The sequence below is a fragment of the Platalea leucorodia genome (genome assembly GCF_965183815.1).
Source record: "Platalea leucorodia genome assembly, chromosome: 9".
In the NCBI taxonomy this organism is placed as follows: Eukaryota; Metazoa; Chordata; class Aves; order Pelecaniformes; family Threskiornithidae; genus Platalea; species Platalea leucorodia.
In genome coordinates, this window is record NC_138831.1 from 22498625 (window position 1) to 22516720 (window position 18096).

At 36.9% G+C, this 18096-nt stretch overlaps 1 protein-coding gene across 1 annotated transcript in view; it reads left to right on the top strand.

The window, feature by feature from the left end:
• Positions 1–18096, top strand: part of SLC6A11 (solute carrier family 6 member 11) — a gene marked incomplete at both ends in the record, with an annotated part of 101746 nt that overhangs the window by 24862 nt on the left and 58788 nt on the right. Inside the window, one exon of the mRNA XM_082321355.1 lies at positions 1751–1883. Within this exon, the coding sequence (XP_082177481.1) occupies positions 1751–1883 (133 nt within the window). The remainder of the gene's footprint in view (positions 1–1750; positions 1884–18096) is intronic.

Genomic DNA, 18096 nt, shown 5'->3' on the forward strand with positions numbered 1-18096 from the left:
TTATTTCACATGGTAATTGTAGGCTGAACTTTTTTCACTTAATACTCAACTCTTAACCTAAATATATATTGTTGTAATTAATTACATTATCTGTGTAACTATATGCACATTAATTATATATATAATGCAGTGATAATTATTATACGGCTTTTAACTATATTAGAGTACCCATGAAATTCAGTTCATTTGTTTTCATTCACAATGTCTCTAGGAGAGAGGGTAGTGTAAGTGTAGGGTTCTCTGAGGTTGTATAGATAACATGTAATACAGTTTTCAGAGAAAACTTTGCTCAGCATAATTCATGTAAGGTTGAATGTTGGAATGAGCTGTGACCAGTCCCTATAGTGGTTTGATTAAGCTGATAAAAGGCATGAATGACTAAAATGAATTATTCTGTGTATATAATTAGTAAATGACTAATTGCTTTCTTTAAGTTGTTTAAAAGTGATGAGGTGTTTTCAGATCTCTGAATGTATGGAATTTAAATCCATATCAACTTCTGAGCTCACACACCAGTTAAATCATACTTTTATTGTTCTGGAAAATTGAGATTCCTGAAAATAAGTCTTTTAATTATCGATAGGGTTTCTTTCAGGCTTAAGAGCAATTGAAAAATCTCAAGAGAATTCATTAAATCATTGAGCATTATAGTAATAAATTTTTGTTCTTGCTTTTAACATCTTCATCCATACAACCAGGCATACCCATGCTTTATTTATAGGCTGGTAAACAGTTTACTTTTTTTTTTAATCTAAGTGTTTATTTAAAATAAAAATAAAAGGGCATAAAAGTACCATGCATCTCCCAGATAAAAGCATCATTCTTATATAAAAAAATTGTTCTCATGAATAAAATGCTAGCCCAGATTTCTGGAAATTAGCATTGAAGCCTGGTTCTGCAGGTTTCCTGTGTGAATACTAGCAATTCACTTGATTTTTCTGTTCCCAAATTCTTGTTTGAAATAAAAAAGTAAATTCTTCACTCTCTCTCTTTATCTCATTTACTAAGTTAGTAAATACTTTGGCCCCAGACTGTGAGCTGTGTTCCTAAAATATATGAAAACTTATGTTTTTAGAACCGAGTGGCTAGTATTTCCAATACCCTATTTTAAAATAGTAAATGCAATACATATTTTTGCTGACCATTTTTGTCAAAAAGGTTTGTTTGTTTGTTTGTTTGTTTTTAAAATATTAACATTTTAATGTTAGCATTTCCTAAATAAAATCCATCTGGAAAATGTTGTGATGTTTGACAGTTTTGAAAATAAATGTTTTAAAATTATAGTTTCAATTACAAAAGGAAATTTAAGAAAATAAATGTTACAAGGTGAAAATAAAGGTTAGAACTTTTTTTTTTTCCTGAAAAAACAGTAAAATTGGAAAAAAAGTATTATCAAAGTATTTTATTTGGGGCTTATATGTCAGTTACTAATTCAAAGAAATTTGCATTTTTTTCTTTGACTTTTTAAGGAAAAAGCTATACAAAACCTATTTTAAAATCTTTTTTATTTTGTCACTGACCTGGAGAAATTAAACATTTCTTAATTTTTAACCAGATGTAAAATCCACTGAGAATATTCTATTTTTTCCTTGTCTCTTCTATCTTAGCATGGTGCATTTTCAATAGTCAGTAACTAGGAGTTTCCATGGTTGAAGCTGATTTGGTTTTAGACAAGTGTTTATATGTAGTGATGTTTTGCTTCAATATTATTATCTTTTTTTCTTTTTTCTTTTTTTTTTTTTCTTGAAAGACGAAGGGTGCTAGCTATATCTGATGGAATTGAACATATTGGGAATCTTCGCTGGGAACTTGCACTGTGCCTCCTTGCTGCTTGGACTATCTGCTATTTTTGTATTTGGAAAGGAACAAAGTCTACTGGAAAGGTGAGGTTAAAATTCTGTGCATCAGCTGTATTATGACCCTCTTGTGCTCCAAACCTGTGTTGTCATTTGTATTTATTTAAATCAGAATAGTAGAATTTCACATGCATCTTGCATTTCTGTAACTATACTTGGGGGTATATAAATTGTAGTACCAGGTAATTGAGAATCAGTCATACTTTGCATTGTTTTGTTGCTCTTGGTTTCATTATTTGCTTTTTCTCTAATTCTGTTAGATGAGGTTGGTTGTTTTTTGATTTGGTTTACTTTTGTTTATTTAGCAGACTACACTACTGACCAATACTTGAAGCCTGAAATCAATACTGGGTTGTGTTGATTTCTGTGCATAAGGTATCCAAAATTTGAATTTTGTCCCAAACTGACAGGAGTTGAAACTCTCAGTGACACAAGTAAATTACACACATAAACAGAGATAATTTAGAAATATAAATGTTTGAAATGTAGAGTGGGTCTTTTTTTAAAAAATTTAGAATATGTCAGAGTGAAATTTTTCAGCTTTCTTAACCACACACATCCTTCTTCCTATCAAAATTTTGGCTGAAACTATTTGCTGAATTCTGTCTGTATTTGCCAACTGTGTCAGTCAATCTGGTACTGCATTTTTCATCTAAGTGGTTGCACACACAGATTTATGCAGCCCTACTTTTATCAAGTCACTGCAGGAAAAATGCTGAGAAAGACTGTCTAGGGATACGTATAAGCATGAATAGTTTAGCGGAAAGGGGGGCAAAAAACCTAAAGAGAAAAATATAGAGAAGCAAAGGTGATATAAGGGAATGACAAGATAAATGTCCGTATGCCTTTGAAACATGCGCTCCAGGGAGGTACAAAAGTGGTTTAGAGTTGTCTGAGGAGCTACAGCTGGCGGTGAATAAAAGAAACTGAGCAAAACTGATTTTCCTTTTTCCATCAGAAAGAATGGCTGAAGATGGAGATCTGTTCTACCGTAGTATAATCTGACCCAAGGGTGGAGGAGAAAACATGTACTGTGAATGCGCGTGTGTGCATGCATGCAAGTTTGTCCAAAACTGCACTGTACTTAAGAAAAATAGCATTGGTAGAAATCATTTGCTGATAGGGAGCAATTTCTGCATTTCTGTGGTTTACGTTCAGATTTTTATTGTTCTTCATATACTTATCACACAAGATTCCTTCAGCTTATACCATTTAGCCAGAAACAGATCCATTTTGGAAGTAATTAGAGTGAAACTGACCTGTCTGACCTCCCCCCCCACTTTAGCTTTATAGGTCTCAAGCTTAAAAAAAAATTAGATCAGGGTCCTGTAAGAAGTAGACTCATCATATCATATATTTACAATATTTAGATTGGTTTACCATGAGCAGCAGTTCTGTTCCCAAAATCACGAGGAAGCAGACTGGTAAATTCCTGTGTTCTTCAGGAGACACTGTGGTATTCAGCAGTCTGCCTATGCAGACGTTCCATTTCTTCTCAAGAAACATGCAGTAAGGATCTTTCATAGCCAATATTGTTCATTTCTTTTTCCCAGTTCTGTTCCTGTAATTAGTAAGGAAAGCTTTTTACTAGACGAATGTGTGACATTGCAATTGGTTTCCAGTGATGTGTTTTTTTCCTGAACATAAGTTCACTTTTTAGATGTATTTAAGAATTTTAGTATTCTTATACTTGCAACTTATTACAGCCAAAGTCACTGGGAATCTGTGCCATCTCACTGCCTTCCCAGACCAGCTAAACAAAGACATAGCAGCCAGGTGTTGTGGATGCTACAAAGGAATTAAATGCTCTGAAAAAGACATGACAGAGCAGTCTTCTGGGCTACTGTTTCTATTTCTGATATACTGGCATTTCAAAAGTTCATATTTAAGCACATCCAATCATAGTCCTTCACACTAGATTGAATTTATTATATGCCCATTTCCAGGAAAGATTTAAAATTGACTTCTAGACTTTTATCATAATATTAAAAGTGGTTTTAGGCTAGCCTGTTAAATTTGATATATACTTTAATTTGATTGAATGATTTCAGTGAAATAACACATTTATTCAAAGCAGAAAAATTCTTAAAGTTTTATTGCTTTTGGAAACATTTTCAAAGGAAGGTGTCTGTGGGACAGAATAGCTAGAGAGAAAGAGGACAGGGGAAACAGAAAAAGACAAAATGGAGAAGGGGAGAGAGAGATTTACCATCTTCATACAGCTGTGTTCTGTGAAATATTCAAGAGGTTAGTTTACTCTTTTCTTCTTTTTACTCTGCATCTTAATGCATGGTGAAAAAAAGTTCCAAGCCTTAAAAGCTGTCATAAAATAAAATCATCGTTCTCTGACTAGCACTACCACAGAACTCATCTATTCAGATTATGAATATTTAATATTTTAAGATATTAAATATATTAAGTCTAACATAGAGTAACTCCATATGAAGTAAGTAACTCCACATAACTCCAAATGAAGTGCTTGTGACACTGTTAATGAGATGTTTCAAACTTTTCCATTACTGTTCTTGAAAGTCATCACTTTCTCACAAAACATTTTAGTTTTCCATTCCAACAGATGTGTAATATCAAAATAATTTCAGGTGGTTCTGGCGGCTTTCAGGAGAAACATATTTGTGCCTTTTCTTGAGCTTCCTTCCATTAATTATTCAATCTTAGATCTGAAGGTATTTGTATGCTAGCTTTCACGTTTAAAATGTTGCATATATACTAAATGCAGGGTCTTTGAACAAGAAACTCAAAATCAAAAGGAGAAAAATATGACAATGTAATGTTATCATAATGTTATGTGTATATTGCAACTTGCTGAGCTTGATAATACATGATATACATCTTATGCAGAAGTATTTTCAGTAGCTAGCATCAAATGCTTCCAAAGATGAGGTAAGATCTATGTAGAAGGCTGAAGAATGTTAATTTTTCTAAACACTTAAAGTATCATTCTAGACTCTGATCATTATTGCTTGGTTTAGTATCTTATTTTTTGAAAATATTTTTGATTACTGATTATGACAATTCTGAGTATTTCTATAATGTATATACCTACATAGTTTCTGAGTCTTGCTAATTTTTGATCTTCATATAACATTAATGAAATCTTCAGGCACCAGGGAAGCAGTTCTTTTTTGGATCTTGACTATCCATTTATTAATTTGACTAAATGTCCTTGTGCTTTAAACTTTGAGAAAGGGGCACCAGAAGTTCCTAATCTATTTTTCCTAAATTGCTTGCTGAAGGAGGTAATCCTAATATTTTCCTTTTTTCTTTTTTTTTTTTTCTTTTTGATGAGAGTATGGGAGTTTTTTCATGTAGTGATCACTCCTCTGAGTTCATAGTGACTCCTTGTAGCAACTTCTGCACAATTCCTTTTGAATTGAGGAGGCTGGTAGACTTAGAGTTATATAAAAGCATTATGGTAGTCTCTGTCTTATTCATCAGTTCCTTCCTTTTCTGTTCAAGCATCTTGATACTTTTTGAATGCATCAACACCTCCCTGTCTGGTGCTGATATTGTTAGTTTGGAACCTTGTCAGGTACGTGGATTTATAGAATCACAAAATTGTACAGGTTGGAAGGGATCTTGGGAAGTCCCTTGTCCAGCCTCTTGGTCAAAAAAGGATCAGCACTGAACTCAGAACAGTTTTCTTAGTGCTTTGACTGGCTGCATCTTAAAAGCCTCCAAGGACAAAAATTTCACATGTCTTGGGGCAAGCTATTCCAATGCTTAATTGTTCTCATGACATAAATAATTTATTAATTACTTTTTTCCTACATGTAGGTTCATTCCAATATTTAATTTTGTTACTGAATTATACTCTTTTTTTTTTTTGCTTTTATTGATATATTTCTGTCATCCACTTTTGATTAAAACACATTTTTGTATCAACTGTGTTACTATGTAGCATGGGTTTGAGTGCCTGCAATTATTCATGCACACAAAATTACTTGAAAATACTTCTATATTAATAAGTTAAGATAATAGTTGGATTTTTTTTTCTTGAGTCTTTCTTTCCTAGTCAGCATCACTGGCCTATTCATGAATGGCAGTGGCAGCTAATCAGCATACAGTGTGTCATGCAGCCATGGGACAACTGATCAAACTTGCTCATGTCTTTATAATATCACTGCATGATGTGCTTCTGTTCTCTGTACTGTATAAAAGAGCACTACTTCTGCCCACTCTGTAGATTAGGAAGGGTTGAATCAAAAGTGTTAAAAACCAACCTGCAGTCTTGCTATCATTTTCAAGTATGGTGTCGTGGTTTAACCCCAGCCAGCAACTCAGCACCACGCAGCCGCTCGCTCACTCCCCACCGGTGGGATGGGGGAGAGAATCAGAAGGGTAAAAGGGAGGAAACTCGTGGGTTGAGATAAGAACAGTTTAATAATTGAAGCAAAATAAATTAGAACAGTTAAATAGGCAAAACAAAAACCGTGCACGCAAACAAAACAAAACAAGGAATTCATTCACTACTTCCCATCGGCAGGCCGGTGTTCAGCCATCCCCAGGAAAGCAGGGCTCCATCACGCGTAACGGTTACTTGGGAAGACAAACGCCATCACGCCCAATGTCCCCCTCCTTCCTCCTTCTTCCCCCAGCTTATATACTGAGCATGACGTCATATGGTATGGAATAGCCCTTTGGCCAGTCTGGGTCAGCACTCCCCCTGGCTGTGCCCCCTCCCAGCTTCTTGTGCCCCCGGCAGAGCAGGGGAAGCTGAAAAGTCCTTGACCAGCGTGAGCGCCACTTAGTACCTATTTAGAGAGAGCTTAGCACTACTTAGCAAGAACCAAAGCATCAGTGTATCATCGACATTGTTCTCATCCTAAACCCAAAACACAGCCCCATACCGGCTACCAAGACGAAAATTAACTCTATCCCAGCTGAAACCAGGACATATGGATATTAGAACATTTTACCACACCCCTAGCTTTGCGTTTCTAAATGTGATATATTATGTTTGAAAGCAAGCCACAGAGAGAAAAGCAAAACTCCTTGTAAAAGGGAAACTAATATAATAATGATTAATAGATTTGGATCCAAATGCTGGTTTAGGCAATGAGTATCTGATGTGTAATAAACGCCATAAACTGCCCTTGTCCATATGCAGTATCTTTTACATTTCTTGGAAAAACAAGCTAAGACCCTTTCAGTCTTATTGCAAAGAGTTGGACCTAATGAACAAATAATGCAAAGTCTGCTGAAGACTTCAACAGGTCTGCCAAAGGATATTATAGATAAACATTGCCAAAAAGACACTTCCATCTTACAGAATATTTGTAACATATAATATTGCCATATGAATTTGTACCCCAAACCATTTCCTTTGCTTTGCCATGTATTCTATGGCAATAGAATACATTTTTAAATAATGGTTTGGTTACAAAAAGCAGACAACAGAAAAGGCTTACATTCCTTACAAAATAGTAAACTGTTACAGCGCATTCCAATTTGTTCTCTGAAACCTTTCCATATAGAAATTTGGGTAACACCAGTAAGTGTAATTATTTCGGATATAATTTGTCTGGGTAACACTAATTTGAAAAAAAATCTGGATAGCTGGAGGAAAATTGCTTTTGATCTGGGAAACATTTAGTAAACAAAATAAAAATTAATGTCTGTTGTAAAAGTGTAGGTCAGGTTTTGTCATTTTATGACTCAACACAAAGTCAGCTTTTTCTGATATTAAGTGTTAAAAGAATATTGTTGTGTACATTCAAGACTTTTGTGTTATTTAGTATTAGAATATCAGACTGCTTGCATGATCACTAAGACCAAGACTCACGTATTTTTGGGGTCTCTTTGAATGAGTTCTCATTTGTATCATAAAGACTATACTTCTATTCTTTTGCCAGAGACAAACCCAAGTAGTTCTTCCACAGTTTTGTACTTCTCCATTAGCTGCTGGCCAATATGTGATGAGAAATCCTTCTTGCATTGTTTCAGGATCATCTGGAAGAGGAACAAATCTCATAAGAGTCCGTTCTTCAAATTTTTCTGAAGCTAATTTATGTATCACAGAGATAATATTCAGTGATTACTGAAGCCTATTTTATCTGATTCTGACTTCTGAATCTTTTGATCCTTTCCTACTCTTTGTGTTGAGTTCCCTGAAGTTCAACATCATCCTGATCTTAGAGTGTGTTAACTTTATGCTGTCTCTCCACTTGATATACTTTAAAACTGCAACAGAAAGAGAGGCAATAAAAATAGAGGGTGATGCTGAAAGATAAGGTCAGGAGTGTTGTCCTGACTTGACACAAGAACATGAGAAAGCATCAACTCTTTCACAGGTATCAAGCGTCTACAAAACAACCTAGAGGAGTAGACCCAGAGCTAAGACGCTGTGTCCCCTGTAAAAAGCTGTGGATGTTGCTCTAAAACAAATTTGCTTGTTTTTTCAGATCATAATCAACTTTGAAAATGTCTTGCACAGTGTCTCATCAAGCTTTGACTTGAAAACATGCTAGAAAACATTAATATGCTTCTGTTTATCACTTGCTACTCCTTTTCACTCTGTAGGTACTCTCTTAACCATAGCACAGAAAGCATTGCTGAAAGGTATTGCTGTGCTCACATCTGTTTAAGTGCTACATAAGAAAAAGCACTGATATAGCTACTCTCTCTACATAAACATGAATTTTATGTTTAAAATATACTAATATATAGCTATTATATGATGGTTCTTTTCTGCTTAATGGTTCTGATGGGAGCCTGTTTCATTCTAAATGTTATGTTCAGCAAACTTGGTTAGATTCCATAGGGACTCCCAGATTTTTCCTGGCTTGAGTGTTTTATTAGGAATAGTGTGGCCAGCAGGACCAGGGAGGTGATAGTGCCCCTGTATTTGGCACTGGTGAGGCCGCACCTCGAGTACTGTGTTCAGTTTTGGGCCCCTCACTACAAGAAGGACATCGAGGTGCTGGAGCGTGTCCAAAGAAGGGCAATGAAGCTGGTGAAGGGTCTGGAGCACAAGTCTTATGAGGAGCGGCTGAGGGAGCTGGGGTGGTTTAGTCTGGAGAAGAGGAGGCTGAGGGGAGACCTTATTGCTCTCTCCAACTACCTGAAAGGAGGTTGTAGTGAGGTGGGGGTCAGTCTCTTCTCCCTAGTAACAAGTGATAGGAAGAGAGGAAACAGCCTCAAGCTGCGCCAGGGGAAGTTCAGGTTGGATATTAGAAAAAACTTCTTCACTGAGAGGGTAGTCGGGCATTGGAACAGGCTGCCCAGGGAAGTGGTTGAGTGTCCATCCCTGGAGGTATTTAAAAGAAGGATAGGTGTGGTGCTCGAGGATACGGTTTAGTGGTGGACTTGGCAGTGCTAGGTTAACAGTTGGACTCGATGATCTTAAGGGTCTTTTCCAACCTTTATGATTCTATGATTCTATGATTTAAGCTTTACATGTAAAACTTAGACAAGAGTCTTGTAAAGGCTGCTAAGGGCATTTTATAGCTGTGATCAATATGAGGGTCTTAAGCTGGACTTTGTGAAATTCATTTTGTAACTGCATGGCTGTTGTCCTTCCTGATGCTGCACTGTTCCTTACTTCTTAATTATTTCCACTGATCAGTTTGATTTGCTGAGTTGAAAGCAGTGAAGGGCCATTTAAGTGTAAATTGTCAAGAAATTTTATTGAAGTCTATATTAATTCTATGTGTTAAAAGACCAGGCATAAAAGAAAACAGTAAGGTACAGCATGTTTCACTGGGGCATCTTGACATAGACCTATTAACAATAATAGAAAAATGGCTTGGCAAGTAGCTTTGATGTTATTGTTAATCTGTGAATGTGATGGGCAGGAAACAATCACTGAAAACTGTAAGACCATTTATAATGAATAAATAAGATGGCCAACAAAATGTATTAAAGTATACGTAATTAGCATCCACATTTTAGCAAGATTTAACTAAGGGTGTAGAGCTCTGTTTTTTTCACTCATTAGTGCTTTTGAAGACCTTCTGTCCCAGGCTGCAGTTCTGATAGCCCTGAATAGGTCAATACAAAATAGACATCTGAGCTGTCGAGAGTTTATTCCAACAAATCAAACTCCTTGCTATGCGTTACTGGAAAAAAAAAAAAAAAATAAGGCTGCAACTTTACTTAACTATTGGTTACATATTATTTTTCATTTTTCTGTTGAGGAAAACCCCAGAATTTGTGTGAATAGTTTAAAATGCAAAATGTAAGCTGTCAGGCTCTGGCTGGCCCACTGTAGTGTCATCTCTCAATATTGAACTCTACACATTCCCCCCTTACCTCTCTTTTGATAGTCATGCTCCCTCCTCCACCTGAATTTGCAGTGCTGAGGAGTGTAGGATGATTTATGGATGTTTCACTGTTCATCCCCCCAGATAACCTCATTATCCAGGCTGGAAACAATAGAGAGCACACTAATAGTAAATTATTTTTCACCTTCCCCCTGCACCCCACTCATGTTTCTTTATATTTTTTGAATGATTTATATGGTTCACAGATAGTTGAGATGTTTTCAATTTTATGTAGCAGCCACTGAGAACTTCAAGATTTGAAGGCTTTTCCCCTTCATTCCAAGTCTTAGATTTTTCAAATCATCTGCCAAGGCCATCACTGTTAGAACATATCCCCATGGCAAAAGACTGACCACACAGAGCTTCCCACCACAAGAAAGGCAGGGAGGGCCAGCAGCTTCTACGCCAGCCTGTGTACACCTGCTTAAGCTGGCCTGTTTGTATGCAGACCTCTTTTCTTATGCTAGATAAGGCATGGGTTGTTTTTCTTTGTCCTCAGACAGGTCTCTGCTCAGCCCCTCTGTAGCTCCCTTGCTTCTCTTGCATTGTGCACCTGTATAAAACCTAGTTTATCACCCCAGAGTGATGGGTTTTTCAGCTTGCATGCAGGTCTGTTCTGCTTCAGCAGTAAACTACTGTGCACTCGGTTTGAATCTAGCTTTAGTGTCTTTGAAATAGTTTATCACACTGTTGGCAGACCTGAATAGTGCTTATATTTCTGACTGTGGATAATTTTGTATTAATTGAGAGAGGACCCAATTTTACATCTCTTTCATAGCAGTGCATCTCTGTTGATGTCAAAGTGCCTTCTAATTTACAATTGTGCAAAAGGACTGGCATATGGACCTAACCCAAGGAAAATAATTGAAAAGAGTATATCGATCTAGTTGAAAATATGAGCAGAAAGATAACTCAGTGTATCAAGACTAATCCACGAAAGAGGTGGAAATACTGCTAGGATTAGGATGTTCCTTTTCCTTGAGCTGATTACAAGCAAGGCACTGCAAGGTATCCAGTGTGTGCGAAGACCTCAAATTCAGAGATGGACTTTTCATACCTTTTACCCATTATTTTCTCTGCCCTCCCATCAGGAGTTAAGCCTTGCTTGCCAGCAGTTAAGACTCAGTCACTAGTCCCAAAGAAAATTTATTTCTCAATAGCAGGCTATATAAAAGCCTTAATGGATTCAATGAGGCAGAAAGAAAGAGTAAAAGGAAAGAAGAAAAAAATAAAAGCAAGATGTGTGGAAGGAAAAAAAAAAAAAAGAACTGGGGCCCATTGTAGGAGCCCAGGAAAAGGAACTAGGCAGCAATGATTGTATCTCCTGAAGTGTCTTTTGTTTTAGCCTAAAGTAATAGCAAAGAATAGCCCTTCATGGCGAGGCTTTAACAATCTGTCCAAGACTGATCTCTGTATTCAAAGGGGGAAAGTAGAACATTCATGAGATGCATGCAGAGTTCCTGCTATCCGCCTCCTCTGTGTGAGGTTTTAAAACAGCTACTGCGATATTTTTTTTTTCACTCTCCTCTGCACTGAATTTTTAAGGACACCTCGGATTTCTTTAAAAAGGAGATTTTTGTGCCTCTTTCATTGGTTTTCCCAAACTTCTGTTTGGCAGCTGGGGAAAGTATCAAATAGTAAACTTAAATCAGAATCGTTATCTTCATTATTTCATTCCTGCCCAGCTGCACCTTAACAGCAGAGATCCACTTTTATATCAATACTTAGACTGGATCTAAGCCCTGGTCCACAGCCCAAGCAAGTCAAAAGTGTGTTTCAATGCACTGAAGGACAGCTCAGGGCACATGCAGATGTGATGGTTTTGGGGCAGAGAAATCACCTGATCTGTCAACCTAATGTATGGGGGGGGGGGGGGGGGGAACGACGACGGGGGACAGGGTGGGGGCAGAGGGTGGAAGGCCACCTGTGATATTTGCTGCTGTAATGCAGTGAAATTTGCTGAAAAATTAAAGGTGAAACAAAAGGCACAGATTAACATTGAGGCATCTCGATAGGAGAAATGCATTGATTGGCTAAAGCTAACACATACAGGTTTATTTTTTCACTGAGGTTACCAGACACTTTTAGCCCATTATCAAAAATAAACACACTGACCCAATAAAAAAAAGACTTTAGAAATGCAATAGTTTCAGTCATTTGTTCCTACATGACCTCTTCATATTTTATTTATTCTTTCACAGAACCTGCCCTTCCTTACCAATTGTTTTATCCCCCACTCCAAAAAAATAATCAGTGAACAATGCCATACAGGAGAACATTGAACAGGAGCCAAAACATAAGTTGTTCTGTTTACTGTGATCATTGTTGATGCACATGTGTCAGGGCTAAAACGTTATTCCTTCAGATGCATGACGCATTGCTTGTATCTGTGATTTATAACTGTTGAGGTTTTATGCAGCTGTTTTACAAAAATGTTTGTGTGGTTGCCCATGTCCTAGTCTCTTTATATGTGTGCAGAAATTGCTATAGATATTGCTTTTGTTGGATCTTAGTTTATGTGTTTGGAATAGTACTTGCACCTTTTCTTCAGCAAGAGCGTACAAGGTATCTCCTTGGTTCCTCAACTTGAATACAGAAACATGAGAGTTGGTATCCATTTATAGCACTGACTCTCTAAGTGATGCTTTAACTTCATATTTCTTTAGCTGAAGTAGAATAGACTCACACAGGTAGTTTGTCCTCAGCTAGTGCTAATCTGTATCGTGTCAAGATTGGGTCATTCTTTGCAATTTACAAAGTGGTTTATAGGTATCCATCCCCATGGCACTGCCTGCAAAGGCTAGTATTATATCAAATTTCTGTCAGTGGGAAGGCAGTCTCTTGAGTTTCTGCAGTCAGTATAGGCCAGATTTTTGGCTTTATCTACAATGTAAAGATGTCTTTGTAGTAGAAGTTTTGTTTACAAGGCTGTTCTTGTGAGATTTACAAACTTTAATTCTGTATACTGCCCCAGTGTCAACTAACATGGATTGAATCCAAACTCAGACTTAAGAATGGGAAAGCTTAATGAAATTGCTACATGAGCAACAAAGGCAGCTTCAGGCAGCTGCTGGTGCTATGTTGGTAACTAAAACACATCCCCGAGAAGTGAGCTGGCTGCCATGCACCTACTATTCACTTCTGCTGCTAGGCAATTGAAAAATTTTTGTGGTTAAAAAAGAAAGGAAAAACTCAAAACATCCTGTATAAGCTTGATTGTGTCATATGTAGAAAGTGTTAAGACACTGCTGTAACAGTCTGATACAAAGAACTAACTCTAATAAAAACTTCTTTAAGTTATTTCCTGTGAGCATAAAATGTGTTCATTACTATCTGAGATAACTAACTGTAGTTCAGGTCAGTAAGTATTTTTGTGGTTTAGTTTATATGTCACTTGTTCCTGGAGTGCCTTACTGAGGTTAGAATCTCAGTGTACCAAGTCTTGGATGAATGCAGTGAGATGCCTCTGTTCCCCAAAGAGCTTGCCTTTACATCCACATAACAGACAGTCAGAGATCTCTGTTGAACTGAAAGGATGAAGGGAGAGCAGAGAGATCAAAGCATTTGCCTAAGATAGAAAAATAAATCTGTGGCAGTAACATACTCTTAAGTCACACTGTCTTCCAGCCCAACGTCTTTATTGTGTGATTCCTCTCATTTTTCCTATGTATCACATCACCTCTTCTTCTCAGACTGAAACTCAGCTCAAACCCACAATTCAATTGCAGCACACTGTCAGATCAGTGTTCTACAAGTCAGCCTTGAGGTGATTTAGGGGCTAGATTTAGAGGCTGTTTAGTAGGGAAGTTACAGTGCAATAAGCCTTTAACTAAAATAAAGATGTGACTAACTGCATTATAATAGATGTAGTAGCCATAGGGAATGGAAATGTAGAGAATTAGGGTCTGGATGATAAGGATATTTGTTAGTTTAGGTGGTAAGGCTATTTATTATATTTCTGTTACAATTATTATACATATAATACACAAGAAGTACTGCAAATGCTTTATGGTGAATACATCTCTTAGCTGTCACCATGGTGATAAGGGCCTATATTCCTCAATGGATGACAGAAATTTGTCTATCATCCTGTGGGTAGACAAGCACACACCTTTTTCAATAATAAACAATAAGCTCTTTGTTGTCCTATAAATGTCCTGAACCTCCCAATAGAATCATAGCATGGTTTCGGTTGGAAGGGACCTTTAAAGGTCATCCAGTCCAATATGCAAGACAATTTCATGATTACAAAAATTATCAAAAGAAAGAAGAGGTATGAGTGTGTTATAGGGATGTCTTTTTTGCCTGCTTGTTTATATTACTTTTTTCCCAGCATTTAATGCACAAGATTAAATAATGCTGTAGTACTCTCAGAAAACTGTGCAGAATTGACTGATAAGTCACTTAGAGATGGCCACTAACATATCTATTTGAGTGCTTGGAAGATTGATAGACTACATATCAAAAAGAGGCTCATGTGTCACTAGTTTTGGTGCAAAGTTCTAGGGAAATTCCTAATTCCTATTGTATTGATGTTACATGGTTTTAATATTTTCAATTATGCAAAATTTCTAATGTAGTCATGCATTTATTTGCATTTATTTATTAACTTCTCATATGCTGGCTGCAGTGCCTGATTCTCTTCTTACCTCCTTCCCAGTCAAGGCCTTTGTGCAGTAGTATACTCTGATTGCTATATTGATCTTTGCTGACTGGTATCTTTTACCTTTTGTGGCTACCTGAAGAAGGAGGAATTCTAGCTAGGAAACTGCACCTACTAATCCTTTTGGTAGATAGCATTGTATCCACTTTCCAGACTGCATGCAGTTGCCTTTTTTTCCTTAGTGGTGGTATTCATTTGGGAGTCTGTGTGTGTGTGTTGGTTTTTTTTGTTTCGAGCTTTTTTTTAAAGACAAGCAAGGAAAATCAAGCAGAATAAGCAAGCAATCTAAGCTGGAGATGATAACGAATGTTCTGGTAAAGCTTTATTTCCCTAGAAAATGTTGCTTCACTGAAACTAGTCATTCTTCAGAGCAGCTAGTAATTACGTGAGGACAACACTCATCTGGAAAACAGTTTCGTGTTCTCCAGCAAACAGTCAGAGGGCAAACAAACCTTTACTGTCCTCTGGATCGGAGGAATGAGTTGGCCAAAAATTTTGAGTTCATTCCAGTGCAGATCTAAAATCTTACAAAATTTTGTGTGACAGGAAAATCATCTCCTATCCTGTTCTGACCCTGGCATCTTTATCTGCTTTACAGGTTAAACATTTTTAGAATATGGCAGAATCTACTGACTGGTGCCTTCAGTGAGAGCTCGAAGACATGTCTAGAGTGGCTAAGAAATCAAATTCATTTAGTGCCTTATCAGTCCCCCATTTCTGCCTGTGTAAACTCAGTAAAAAAACTGGAAATTCAGGTGCTAGTATGGGATAATTCTGACCCACTGTAAATTATTTTCATAGAAATAGGATTGTCCTATATCAGGAATAGTCATCCCGTATTAAATTTTTTTAAGCAAAATTCAGGTTTCTGTGCATATATGTAACAAATATCAGTATCTGGCTTGTTGTGTATAAAGGCAAACTAGATGGCATTCAGAAGTCTGAAAATTCTGGAAGGTTCTGAAAAGGAACAGCTTTGATTTATAAAACCTTGAACTTTTTAAAGACCTTTTCAAAATGAAAAACACCCTCAGTTGATTAATTAGTCCTAATTTATGTTTTAAATTCTTCCTGATTGATTTTTAAAGTTGACTTTTACTTGATTAAATAGCAGTCTTTGATTTTGAGATATTTGTGGCTCTGCAAATTCCCTACTTGATGGGAGCTCTACATAAACACTTTTGCTTGGAGTAATGAACTTAGCCAAGATGCTGGAGTTTGCTTCCTCCCTGTCAGTCTTTCTCTCCCTGCCCACAACCACAGGGCAGGTCTTCCTCTTTGTGCACTTGAATGTTAACCAAAACAATAAATTAACATTATTCTTTTAGATATTCATAGTTACAGGACACCATTATTTCATTTGCCATTCTAGTTTGAGGCTGGCCCATTTATGGTGAAGATAAAATAATGAATTTAAATTAGCCTTTTCAGGATAAAAAAACTACCCAAAACAAAACACACACCCCCCAAATAAAACAGAAACCCACCACACACTATAGGTACTAGGGACAATAATACCCTGATTTTATCATCAAATTGCTTCTTTTGTATTTACATTGGTAGAGCTGCATCTGCTTGCCAAATTGTAGTGCTCATTTTGCTAAAGGCATTCTGCAGCTTTCTGCATTTGAAAATTACGCTACAGACCTCTTCTTGCTTCACAGAGTTATTTTGGGCATACTGTTTTTACAACTGTTGGAATTTTTGCATTGGCAGTGTATTAACAACATATTAACAATGTGACAAGCACACTTTCTAACAAATTGGATAGCACACTCTTTTAGACATGTTAGTGTTTAGAATTGTTGCATCCTTTACTTTTTTTATCCACATAACTCCTCTGAGGACACTCAGGCAGTTGGTAAGTGTAGGATGAATACTGAGTTTGGACAATATAATTTTGCAGACTGAGGAACAGCAGCACTGGGAGGATGCAAGTCATTGCACTGAGTTCCTGAGACTTCCGAGTTGTATTTACTATAGGTATTTATTTAGGAAGTAAGTCTTCCTGCTCTCCTCCTTTGGCACTTAATGACAGCAAAAAATGTAGTAGCATTGATGAAACAGTATGACTAACAGTCTCACAGTTTCTTAGTTCAGGCTGTGTTCAGGCCAGCAAGGTTAGCATTGTGTGGATTCACTAGTGAATCTTTCTGTACACTTCAGAGCAGGGTCTCCAAAAACTACTATAGACCTATGCATTAATTTGTAGACTGCGTAAGCTTAGGGTAACCATGCAAATAGTTTCCTATGAGCCTTAATCTAGATAAAGTGAGTCTCTTCTCTTGATGCCCTGAATCAAATTTTACTATGAATTTGACCAAGGCCTGTTCAGACTGGAATGGATTTTTGAAATATATGAATTGTGATTTAAAGACATTCTTTCAGGATCCAGCCCATCTATTATGATCAGTCCCACTTTTTAGAAGCTGTTGCACATTCTTTGTAAGTGATTAGGTCATTATTAAGCTGTGCATGCATACGGTCAGTTCAAGAAAGATTCTGGTTACCTGCATTTACCATTATTAGTGTTTAAATGAAGGTGCTCACATAATTGATTTAAATAATGTAATAAAATTAACTGCTTCTACATGTCACATACTGGAACGCACTTCTGTGTGTTCCAGTCCCCATGATTGGGCTTTACTGATTGTGTCTGCACAGTGGGGAAATTCTGTTCCAAGAAGTACTTCTTAGTCTGTGTTTTCCAGTTGTATGGATTGGGCAGTCTCTGCAGAATCACTGAAACTCCCTTCTACTTGCATAGCAAGGTTTGTTTCTGAAGGAGATGTGGCGAGTTTTGCACCCTCTCATTGTATTCAAACACCAAGTTGAGAAGTAGGGATAACCAAGGAACTGGGGTGTTGCTGGGAGTGTGGTGTGAAGTGCACCAGTTCTGCAGTGTAGATACAGCTATGTTCCAAGATATTTGTCTTAAAACCTCTCAGGCCATATTTATGACCGTTTCTGTTTGGTTTCTCTTGGTAGTCTAACAAATGAATGTTTTGGGGCAGCAGTGTCTGTTAAATTAGGGAATTTTTACCCTAATGGAAATCTAGCTTTGCATTTCATCTAGGCAGTACATTTTTTGGATTAAATATGAGGCCTGTAGACCCCATCAAAATAACGAAGCTTGAAGAGCAATTTTAGCAGAAATAAGACAGATCTTGATTTAAATGGTCCTGGGCAATCTGGAAACAAAACCAGCTGTGTTAATTAGCTGGGAAATAATTTCAAGTAACACATATTTAGAAAACTTGATGCTGCTTAAGGAATATTTATGGGGAGAAATAGC